Source organism: Schistocerca cancellata, chromosome 7, assembly GCF_023864275.1.
Source record: "Schistocerca cancellata isolate TAMUIC-IGC-003103 chromosome 7, iqSchCanc2.1, whole genome shotgun sequence".
Taxonomy (NCBI): domain Eukaryota; kingdom Metazoa; phylum Arthropoda; class Insecta; order Orthoptera; family Acrididae; genus Schistocerca; species Schistocerca cancellata.
The window spans coordinates 105,864,244-105,876,580 of NC_064632.1; the positions used below are offsets into that span (position 1 = coordinate 105,864,244).

General features: G+C 41.2%; 1 protein-coding gene across 6 annotated transcripts in view; it reads right to left on the reverse strand.

The window, feature by feature from the left end:
• The window catches only part of LOC126091976 (ral GTPase-activating protein subunit beta), a 401,079-nt gene that overhangs the window by 319,877 nt on the left and 68,865 nt on the right, over positions 1-12,337 (reverse strand). For all 6 annotated transcript variants that reach the window (XM_049907338.1, XM_049907336.1, XM_049907335.1 and 3 more), the window contains one exon: positions 8,871-9,131. In XM_049907338.1, coding sequence (XP_049763295.1) covers positions 8,871-9,131 — 261 coding nt within the window. The remainder of the gene's footprint in view (positions 1-8,870; positions 9,132-12,337) is intronic.

Genomic DNA, 12,337 nt, shown 5'->3' on the forward strand with positions numbered 1-12,337 from the left:
ACAACTTGACAAGAAGAAGGGACCGGTTGGTAGGACATGTTCTGAGGCATCAAGGGATCACAAATTTAGCATCAGAGGGCAGTGTGGAGGCTAAAAATCATAGAGGGAGACCAAGAGATGAATACACTAAGCAGATTCAAAAGGATGTAGGTTGCAATAAGTACTGGGAGATGATGAAGCTTGAACAGAATAGAGTAGCATGGAGAGCTGCATCAAATCAGTCTCAGGACTGAAGACCACAACAACAACAACAACAACAACAACAACAACATATTCACTCATGAAGAAGATAAAGTCTTGTGAAATTGGATTAATCTTTTTGAAACATGCTGTATAGTATGTTGTGATTTTGTTATTTTATCTGGTTTTTTGCACACAACACATAATAAACATTAAACAGATGGTATTGAGGAACAACAGTATTGATATAAACAGTAAAGAAGTAGCTTAATCATCTGAATATGAGTCCAGTTGTTCAACTGTCAAAGCTATTGTATTACATAATCCAGAAAGATATTAAAAGACTGGCGAAATTCAGCTCTGGATATCTAGCCAAGGACATTAACTTATGTAACTGGTGTCTCTAACTTTATGAAAAGGAAAGTTGCTACTCACCACATAGCGGAGATGCTGAGTCGTAGATAGGCACAACAAAAAGAGTGTCACAAATAAGCTTCCAGCCAGCAAGGCCTTCATCAAAAATAGACAACCAACACACAGACACACACACACACACACACACACACACACACACACACACACACACGACTGCAGTCTCTAGCAACTGAAGCCACACTGCAAGCAGCAGCACCAGTGCATCATGGGAGTGGCGACTGGGTGGGGGTAAGAAGGAGGCTGGGTGGGGAGGGGGAGGGATTATAGAGTAGAGGTGGGGGAAGGACAAGGGAACGTGCAGGGATGAGGTGGAGAGAGGGTAGGGCAGCTATGTGCAGTCGGGAAGTTATGGGCGGGAGGGGAGAGGTGAGGAGGGGGAAGGGAAGGAGGTGTAGTGGAAAAGGAGAGAAGTAAGAAGACTGGGAGCAATGGTGGAATGAGGGATGCATAGTGCTGGAATGTGGACAGGGAAGAGGCTGGATGGGTGAGGACAATGATTAACGAAGGTCGAGGCCAGGAAGGTTACAGGAATGTAGGATATATTGCAGGAAAAGTTCCCATGTGTGCAAGTGAGAAAAGCTGGTGTTGGTGGGCAGGATCCATATGGAACATGCTGTGAAACAGTCACTGAAATGAAGAGTGTCGTGCTGGGCAGTGTGCGCAGAAATAGGGTGGTCCACTTGTTTCTTGGCCACAGTTTGTCGGCGACCATTCAAGCAGACAGACAGATTGTTGGTTGTCATGCCCACACAGAATGCAGCACAGTGGTTGCAGCTTAGCTTGTAGATCACATGATTGGTTTCACAGATAGCCCTGTCTTTCATGGGATAGATTATGTTTGTGACCAAATTGGAGTAGGTGATTGTGGGAGGATGTATGGGACAGGTGTTGCATCTAGGTTTATTACAGGGATATTAGCCATGAGTTAAGGGGTTGGGAGCAAAGGTTGTGTAGGGATGGACAAGTATATTGTGTAGGTTCGGTGGACAGCAAAATAACCCTGTGGGACGGGTGGGAAGGATTGTGGGGAGGACATTTGTCATTTCAGGGCATGATGAGAGGTAGTTTAAACCCCAGCACAGAATATAATTCAGTTGCTCCAGTCCTGGATGGTACTGAGTTACGAGGGGAATGCTCATCTGTGACTGGATGGTGAGACATTGGGGAGGTTGTGGGTGACTGGAAAGATAAGGCATAAAACATTTGTTTTCTACAAGGTTGGGACAATAATTACAGTCTGTAAAGGCCTCATTGAGACTCTTGGTATATTTAACTTGTCACTGTAGATGTGGCTAGGCTGTATGGAAGGGAATTCTTGGTATGGAACAGGTGGCAGATGGTGAAGTGGAGGTATTGCTGGTGGTCAGTAGGTTTGATATGGGCATAGATAATGATGTAGCCATCTTTGAGGTGGAGGTCAACGTCTAGGAAGGTGGCTTGTTTGGTTGAGTAGGACCAGGTGAAGTAAATGGAGGAGAAGATGATGATGTTCTGGTCAAATGCAGATAAGGTGTCCTCATCCTTGATCTAGATCACAAAAATGTCATCAATAAATCTGAAGCAGGTGAGAGGATGAGGATACTGGGTGTATAGGAATGATTCCCAACTAGTTGGCCCATGAATAGGTTGGCATAGGATGATGCCATGCGGGTACCCATAGCCGTACCCCAGATCCTACAAACCATTCCCCACTCCCACTCTTTCTCTGTTCTACCCCAGTGTGCACCCACTAATTTCACCTCATCCAGTCACATTTGCCATCCCCCTTTTTCACACTTATCCACCATCAGGCCTGCTACCCACAGTAATATATTTTTCTTATTGTTTATATCTTTTCTTTGATTTTGTTGTGACTTCACACCAATTTTAGTGAGTTTTTGTATTCCCCTATCATTGACTCCCTCAGATTTCATCTTGTTTCCCCCTTTTGCATCAATTTCATCCTCCTCGTGATCTTTCTCACGTATTTGGGTGTATTTTTATGATTTTTTCAGACGTAATTCTATGTTATTTACATAATATTATGCATTTTTTCCATAAGCATGGATCCTTACTCCTTCCATCTGCATCAATACAGAGAAGCTTCCTAAACCCTTGCCAGAACCCAGTCCCATATACAGCTGCATTGTTGCTTGGCTCACGGAATCCTCCAAAATGGCCTTAACATCAAATTACCCATCTCCAGCTGCCACCCCTCCTTCCACAATGACGTCCATCTCTTCATATTCCGCCAATCCTTACCCCTCACCAATACTGTCCTGCAAAACCATATCAACAAAGCTCAAACCTCCTTGCAGTACCTTCTCTCCATCCACAAAATTCTCCTGTTATGTAAGCCCAAATTCCTGGAGCCCATAACACACACTTAAACCCTTGCCATTCAGGAACTAGAACCGCAAAAAACTCTCCACCCAGCTCCCGCCTTGGAGTACCACTTCCACCATTTCTACAACAACCTCCAAACCTCCTCTACATCCCCTCACAGCTGAGAAACCCTGTCTCGCAGACCTACTACATTTACCCTACCTCCAAAACTCACTCCCACCACCACACAGAATCCAAAACCAAAACAAAGTCATGAACCTTTCCTCCACAAGCGTTAGCCCCACAGAAATATCAGTCCTTGCTAAAGACCTCAACTTTTGCCCCATTCCCAAATTCAATCATACAGGACTTGTTAAATGTCTTCTCACCTTCTCCCGGTCCCTACAGTGGAAACGCTTTTTTGTCACCAACACTAACCTTCAGACTCAACCAAAGACCAATGTTGAACCCTGCCTGACTCAGTTCACTCTGCCATCCAACTGTGGTCCACCCCCACTGCCCCCCAATCACCCCCTGTTAACTTTCCAGAATTTCTTAACCTCAAACCTTGCCTCATCATTAATCCCCAAATCCCTCAACATGCAAACTACCCTTACATCCACAGAAAGAACTGCAGTCCACCATCTAAAAAATAATCCCAACCTCATAATACTACCTGTGGACAAAGGTTCCACCACTATTGTTCTGAACCACAAGCATTACCTGGCAGAATGACTCTGCCAGCTGACAGATACATCCACCAACAAATCTTGCCACAATTACCCCATTTCAGAAATCCAGCAAGATCTCCAGTCACTCCTCAAATCCTTAGGCCCATCCCAGAACCTCTCCCTGGAATCCATCTCGCTGCTCACCCCTAACACTCCCAGCACTCCTACCTTCCAAGTGCTTCCTAAAGTCCATAAACCCAACTACCCAGGATGCCCCATTGTGGCGGGATACTGTGCCCCCACTGAGAGAATCTCTGCTATCACAGACAATCACCTTCAACCTATTACCCAGAACCTACCCCCTATATAAAAGACACCAACCATTTCATCCACAGGCTTGCTACAGTCCCTGTCACTTTACCAAACAGTGCCCTGCTCATCACTACTGATCCCACCTCCCTTTACACCAACATCCCTAATGCCCATGGCCTTACCACAATAGAACACTGCCTTTTCCAACGCCCTACAGATTCCAAACCAATAACCTCCTTCCTAGTCACCATAAGCAACTATATCCCCACCCACAATAACTTCTCCTTTGAAGGCATTACCTACAAACAAATTTGGGGTATGGCTATGGGCACCTGCATGGCATCATCCTATGCTAACCTACTCATAAGTCATCTAGAAAAATCATTCCTAAACACCCAGAATCCTAAACCCCTCACCTGGTTCAGATTCACTGATGACCTCTTTGCGATCTGGATCAAGGGTGAGGACACCCTATCCACATGCCTCCAAAACCTCAACAGCTTCTCCCCCATTTATTTCACCTGGTCCTACTCAACCCAACAAGCCACCTTTCTAGATGTTGACTGCCACACTCAAAGATGGCAACATCAGTATCTACGTCCATATCAAACACACTAACCACCAGCAATACCTCCACTTCGGCAGCTGCCACCCGCTCCATACCAAGAATTCCCTTCCATACAGCCTAGCCACCCGTGGTCATCACACCTGCAGTGACAAGCAGTCTCACTCGAAATATATTGAGGGTCTCACTGAAGCCTTCACGGACAGTATTTATCTTCCCAACCTTGTACAAAAACAAATAATCTGTGCCTTATCTTTGCAGTCATCCACAAACTCTCAAAGTCTCACAGTATGGCCACTGAGGAGCATTCCCCTCTTAGCTCAGTACCACCCCAGACTGAAGCAACTAAATTACATTCTCTGCCAGGCTTTCAACTACCTCATCTCATGCCCTGAAATGAGAAATGTCCTCCCCAGTACACAATATACTCGTCCATCCCTACACAATCTCTGCTTCCAACCCTTACCTCATGGCTCATATCCCTGTAATAGATCTAGCTGCAACACCTGTCCCATACATCCTCCCACCACCACCTACTTCAGTCTGGTCACACACATCACCTATCCCATCACAGGCAGGGCTACCTGCAAAACCAGTCATGTGATCTACAAGTTAAGCTGCAACCAATGTGCTGCATCCTATGTGGGCATGACAACCCACAATCTGTCTGTCCAGTTGAATGGCCATTGACAAACTGTGGACAGCAAACAATTGGACCACCTTATTGTTGAGCGTGCTGCCCAACACAACACCTTTCATTTCAATGACTGCTCCACATGGATCCTGCCCACCAACAACAGCTTTTCTGAATTGAGCAGGTGAGAACTTTCCCTGCAATATAACCTACATTCCCGTAACCCTCTTGGCCTCAACCTTCATTAGTCATTATCCTCACCCATCCAGCCCCTTCCCTGTCCCCATTCCAGCACCACATATCCCTCATTCCACCATCATACCCAGTCTTCTTACTTCTCTCCTTTTCCGCTACCCACCATCCCCACCTCTCCTCTGCCGTCTGTCTAATCTCCTGACTGCACACAGCTGCCCTACCCTCTGTCCACCTCGTCCCTGCGCACTCCCCAGCAGCACTTCACTGTCCCCCACCCCTACCATACTATCCCTCCCCCTCCCCGCCCCAGCCTTCTCCTTACCTCCACCCAGTCACCACTCCCATGATGTACTGGTGCTGCTGCTTGCAGTGTGGCTTCAGTTGCCAGAGACAGCAGTCGTGTGTGTGTGTGTGTGTGTGTGTGTGTGTGTGTGTGTGTGTGTGTGTGTGTGTTTTGTGTTGTGTATTTTTGTTGAAGGTCTTGCTGCCTGAAAGCTTATTTGTGATAGTCTTTTTGTTGTGCCTATCTGTAACTCAGCATCTCCCCTATATGGTGATTAGCAACTTTCCTTTTCATAATATTGTTACATTCCATCGTGGATTTTCCAATTTTTGGTGTGTCTAATTTGATGCACATGACAGGCAGTTGACTTGTTTATTACCGAGTCAAAGAAAGAGAATTAACTTATCACTCTGTGGAGAGGCGTACACTGCACATTTACCTGATGCACACTTTGTAATCCTTATCAGCTAAGCAGAATCATGAAACTCAGCACTCGAAACTAGTGTTTGAAGGTATGATAATTTTTGATGTTATTTATCTGTAGCCTGTGTTAGGTGTTTGGGAGAGATGGTACATACTGATATATGTTTTCACATGTATTCTTGCAAGAAAAGGTATTTATGCTAGCCTGATTTTCCTGCAGCTATGATATGGTATTGGCTTTCTGGGAAAACTTTATGAGTGCTGAAATGAAGAAGACTGTGTGTGATGGGATTTAAAATGGGTTCTTTGTTTCGCATATGGATTATACTCAATGGCTAATTTCACTAATTTACTTTCTTCTAGGTATGCTTGACACACTTACTATTGCATACACAATAAGTCACTGAATAACCCAGGGACTTAGTCATCTTTCATGTTTCTTTATTTGAGTGGCTATGCCAAATTCTCCTGAAGATGTCTTTCAGTTGAACAGCAGTTTCACGGGGCCAAAATTCTTATATGCAAAGTAGCACATTGTGGTAAGTATAAATGGTCTTAATTTAAGATAAATGAATCTAATCTTCAAGTCCACTAGAATCTTGGATATTAAATACCAGACTGAATCATCCATTTTATTTTCCCCCTTTTCATTCATCTTGTACTTTGGTTACATAATCTGTTCCTATATCAATCTAGTAGTATTCATTTTAACGATATCTCTGCACAAGAAAATAACAGTCTGATTAAAGACAAAAGTGTTGTGCAGCTATATTATAATGACATATTCTGCAATCATGTCAGTTTTTGGTCTAAAAGGGTGACAATTTCTCAAAGGGTAAATGCTCTTAGTTCATTTTCATCACAACCACCATCCTAATCACCACCACCACCAACAATAACAACAACAACAACAACAACAACATTTGATTCACTACTTGATGAGCACTGCTTTCAGATTTTTCCCTGGAAGCCAGGCAATTGTTATATGCCAATAAGTTGCTAATTATGCCTATCCACCTTTTGTTCGGTCATTGTATGGGCATCTGCTTATTTTCTGGAGTGGAGCAAGTAATGTTCTGATCTCATCTACCATCTTTTCACCAGTCCACCTCTACTTCGTTTTCATAACTGTTATGATTATGTTCTCCATTCCAGTGGGCTTCCTGGTGACTCTGTCAGTTTTCTATCCCTCTAGTAATTCTCTCTATGTATATCTTCATTATTTTTGGAGCAATCCTCAGCTTTTGATTGGTTTTTGCATTAAAAGACATAAGTCAAAACTTGTACTAGGCAATGTTTGTAAACTTTATTTTTTTCTGATTAATCACCAGCTTAATTTTGAAAGCCCTATTTAGTTTACCTGAAGCAATCCACCCCATTTTTATTCTTCTGTTATTGCTGTTCATCCAGTTGTTACCTCCAAACAACCTAAATACCTAACATGATGAACTAGTTCTAAGATCTCATAGTTAGTCTTTACTTTGCCTTCTTAAAACATTGATTATACATTATTTTAGTCATACTGTGATTGATTTTCAGGCCTACTTTCAAACTTACTCTTTTAAGTTTCATACATTTATTGTTGTACTATAATTGCTTTAGAGGTAAACAGCACAATGTAATCAGAAAAATTAAGATGGTTCAGGTTAATTTAAAATATATATATATAGTTCAGTTTCCCACGTGAAGGATCTGAGACACCTTCTAGGACTGTTGAGAACAGTTATGAATAATAAATTCATTGTGGCAGTGAGTTTGCAACCTTAACTCACACACAGATTTCTTTGTTGGTTTTTCATGTGTCCACCCATTCACACCGTCTTTACTGATTGGATGTTAATAATAGCAAGTAGTTGACACAAGTAACAGATACTTAATAGGTTATTCAAGCATCTTTCAGGCTTGCACCCATGATAGTATTATTTCTCCTCCCAGTATTTCAGTTGATAAACTTACAGCCACCTTCACAGTGAGTCACTGGCCAAATTTAAACCACCTGCCACAAAACTATGAAATGGTTGCGAGTCAAAGGGCATCACAACCAAAGATAATTGAAGAATCAGTAACTAAGTTTTTGCAGTGATGAAAGCAGTGAAGCACTACGTGTGATCTCTCCATGTTCCAGATATGATTGGTCTTTTCAAAGCCTAATCACTGACACATCACTCTACCCTTTCACTTCTTGAATATCTGGTTTTACAACTACAAGCTACTGGAAAATAGATAGCTCTTACCTATGCTATTTATGGAGCTAGCTAGATGTCATCCTAATTATTTACTGCTATGGTAAAGAAAAAAAAACTGTTCTATTACTCTGAGTGGGCATACCTAAAAGGCACATAACACTTTTGGTGGTCAATTCTTTGAGTTCGACAATGGATGATACAATGGCCATCAAACTTGACAAATTTTTTATACCCAGTTGCAACATATTTCTAGCAAGCCCAAAACTAGAATATTCTCATCCAAACAACAAAGGTTATCCCAAATGCACCTAAATGGGTCCGTACACAAGTAACCGCAGATAGTTCTTTCCCATAAGGAGCTTACTAAGCCAAAAGAGTATCATGAATGAATTACCAATTACAAAACATTTGATAAACTAGAAAATTACAAATACACCTAGTAGTACTAGTAGTAGCAGTATAATTAACATACCATATAGTATAGATGGAGAATTAGTCATATAGTTTTAACCACTGTAACACTTCTTGTAAATGATCCCATTAATGAAACTGCATGCTCTTTATGTAACAGTTCTGACATACTAACACTGCCATTAAAAAAAAAAAAAAAATCCACACACACACACACACACAGCAATTTTCATGCAGTTATCATTACAAACCAGCTGTCATGTGTACTTACCCAAAAAAGCGTCAACTAGTCCTGCAATCCCTTTTATTGCTTTTAGAAAGATTAGTGGCAGTGCTGAAAGACATGGATGCTGGCTAGGATCGACGACAGTTTCACTAATAATTGCAAACTGCAGGAACTTCTGGGTCTGACTTACAACTGAGGGACGACAAAGGTTCACTGGGTTTCCAAGGCAGTGTAGAAATCGAAACCAGCTCTGTGCTATGCAGTCTCTACTGGCATTTGCTGGTATCAACTGAGCATCCTCCTCCGCTGTTAAACAGAACAATAACATTTAAATATTATTAATGGTGGCAATCTCTAAATTATATCCTATTTGGTTAATAGAGTTACATAATATCTCCTTTGCTGGTGTAATTTAACTTAATTTATGATTCTGTGCAGCACTTAATCTACCTGTTTTTACAGACCATAAATAAAGCGAAAATATTTACCTTCAGCACACCAGTTAAACACTTGACATATTTGGATGCAATGAAAGTGGGTTCGTTCTTTGAAGACCCAAATGTAATTGTATTCTTACACTAACAACTTCCTTTTCTGTGCTCATTTGGGTTTGATAAAATTACTTGGTGGATTCTGTTTGTAAAGGTGGAATGATAAGTCTGGTAAATTATGATGAAATTTTGGGAAATTTTGCTAGGGCACAACTGTACTTAGTGTGATTTTGAAACGGTTCTGTTTAAATTTTCAAACAGGTGTGATATGAAACTGGCATGTTTCCGTCACTTCAAGTTTTGGTGATGTTATGTGACTGTACATAAAATGTAGATCCACCATTACACCAGAGGCCCCAGAACAGTGAAATGGCAGAAGTGAAAAAGTGAAGAATGCTATGAACATTGTCTTCTATTCATGAACTGTGTTGGAGTGCAGAGTAACATCATCCAACTGCTTGTAAAAGCGGAAAATAGTAAGAGGCTCTTACTACACAACAATGTTTCCACCTACATCTATACCCTGTAAACCACCGTGAGGTGCACGGCAGAAGCAATGTCCCATTGCACCAATTATTAAGGTTTCTTCCTGTTTCATTTACATATAGAGTGTAGGAAGAATGAATGCCTCTGTGCACGCAACAATTATTCTAATCTTATCCTTTCGATCCCTGAGTGGGTGATATGTAGGTGGTTGTAGTATATCCTCAGAATAATCATTTCAAGCTGGTTCTTGAAACTTTATTAATAGACTTTCTTGGGATAGTTTACATCTGTCTCCAAGAGTCTGTCATTCCAGTTCCTTCAGCATCTCTGTGACACTTTAAAATGGATTAAAAAACCCTGTGACCATTCATGCCACCCTTTTTTGTATATGTGCAATGTCCCCTCTTAGTCCTATCTGGTATGGGTCCCATGCATTTGAGCAATATTCTAGGATGGGTCACAAGAGTGGCATGTAAGCAAACTCTCTTGTAGACTGATTGCACTTCCCAAGTATTCTACCAATAAACCGAAGTCACCATCAGCTTTATCCACAACTGATCCTATGTGATCATTACATTTCATAGCCATATAGTGTGTTACACATGAGTATTTGTATCAGTTGGCTGATTCCAACCATGACTCATTAATATTACAGTCATAGTATACCACATTTTTTCGTTTTTATGAAGTGCAAAATCTTACATTTCTGAACATTTAGAGCAAGTTTTTACTAGAATAGGGAAGTGGAGAGCAATCTCATCACACTAACTGCATTAAGCTCATTGAAACTGGAGCTGAGAATTTCTTTCTTTCCATCTTTTTTTACGTTTATTACATTTGTTATCAATCTTACCACTTCACCTGAACTTTACATGCACAATGAAGGAAGACTGGGGTAAACATCACATTGACATTAGAGATGGACCACAAGCTTGGCTAGGACATGGGTGGAAAAAAAAACTGGTTATGTCTGTTTCAAAGAGGTGACAATATGTTTGATTTGGCACACAATAGCTGGGTCTTTTGCAGTTGCAAATTACTGCTATGAGACAAGTGCAGTTGAGAGAGAAACAACTACAAAATTTGAACAACAATTGAAAGATCCTTAATCCCTATAATCCAATACCATAAAAGTTTCAAAACTTTGGATTATTAGAGAAATTATAATTAAAAATAGTATAGCAAAATTTGTAACTGGTTGATCACTGGACTAAAAAAGGATAAGTCAGCCATGCTGTAACACCTTAAAACCTCCACCCTGAGAGTTTAGACTGGAGGCTGGACAAAATCTTAAAACACATACCACACTTGTCTCATCATCTGCTACAACAGAGGTTAGACCCCACTTAATGTTGTCACTGCCCTGTAGTCAGAATATAAACTACACTTTGTCAGAAAATGGTCTACTGAAATATGTAGACCACAGGCACTACAATTGGGTGGATCTTATCACTGGGCAAAAAGCCATGCCTGAAGTGCTATGTCCCACAAAAGACGCATGAGTGAAACCTCATCCCATGGCTGTAACCACAATGAAAAGAGCCATGAATAATTTGTTGTCCTTCGCCACCAGCTATTGTTCCTACTACTAATGTATGGCCTTCTGACTCGACAGTGAGTTTACAGCCTGTAACAGAATGCCATATTGTTCAACTCAGGCCCCCTTATTGGTTGCCTTGGCTGCTACATCATTCATTTCTCTTCATTCCAGTGTGATCAATGTTTAGCAGAATATCACCGCCTTCCCATGGTGTCGTAATGAGAGAAAAGTGACCAGAATATTATGTATCATTTGTTGATGTGTCTGAAGAGCACTAAACATATCAGATCAGATGAGAAATATTGTACCTTGGTCTCACCTCATCTGCTCCAATGTTTTCAGGAGTTTTGCACACCTCAGCATGTATGTAAATCCTGTAGTAAATCCTGTAAATCCTGCAGTATGTAAATCCTGAAGACACAATTACAGAAACTACTGAGCACCTCAGAAATTATTCCTGTTTTGATTGACCTGTATACACAAGCTTGAATTTCTGATGTTCAGTTAAAATGTAGCCAAACAAGTATCTCAAAATAACATTCAGAACACTATTTTCTACAATTAGTGAAATTTAAACTCTGAAGAAGCCAAGGTGAGATTTACTCCACACTTAGACTAAAATCTTAATATTTGGCACATCCATTTTCAAAAGTTTGTTCTTTACTTGGATCCCAAATGCCCTCTTGCTCACTGACTACTATTTAAATGTTGCTCAATGAGAGGACAAACAAAATTATAGTATGCAGGCACCCGACATACAGACTACATTTGTATGCTCATCATTTGATTTGAAGTGGTGTGTCACCAGCTTCAGTGAAGAGGCTTGGAATCAAGCTCATTCAAAATGCCTCAGTGGCCAACCTAATTCCCTCATGATGGACTGGATCCCATGAGGGGACGTGTACACCATTCACTCTTATTGAATTCTGGACAACATAAAACTTCTACAAAACTAGAACAGACAAGCTCATATTTATCATTGCTACGTAGTGCTG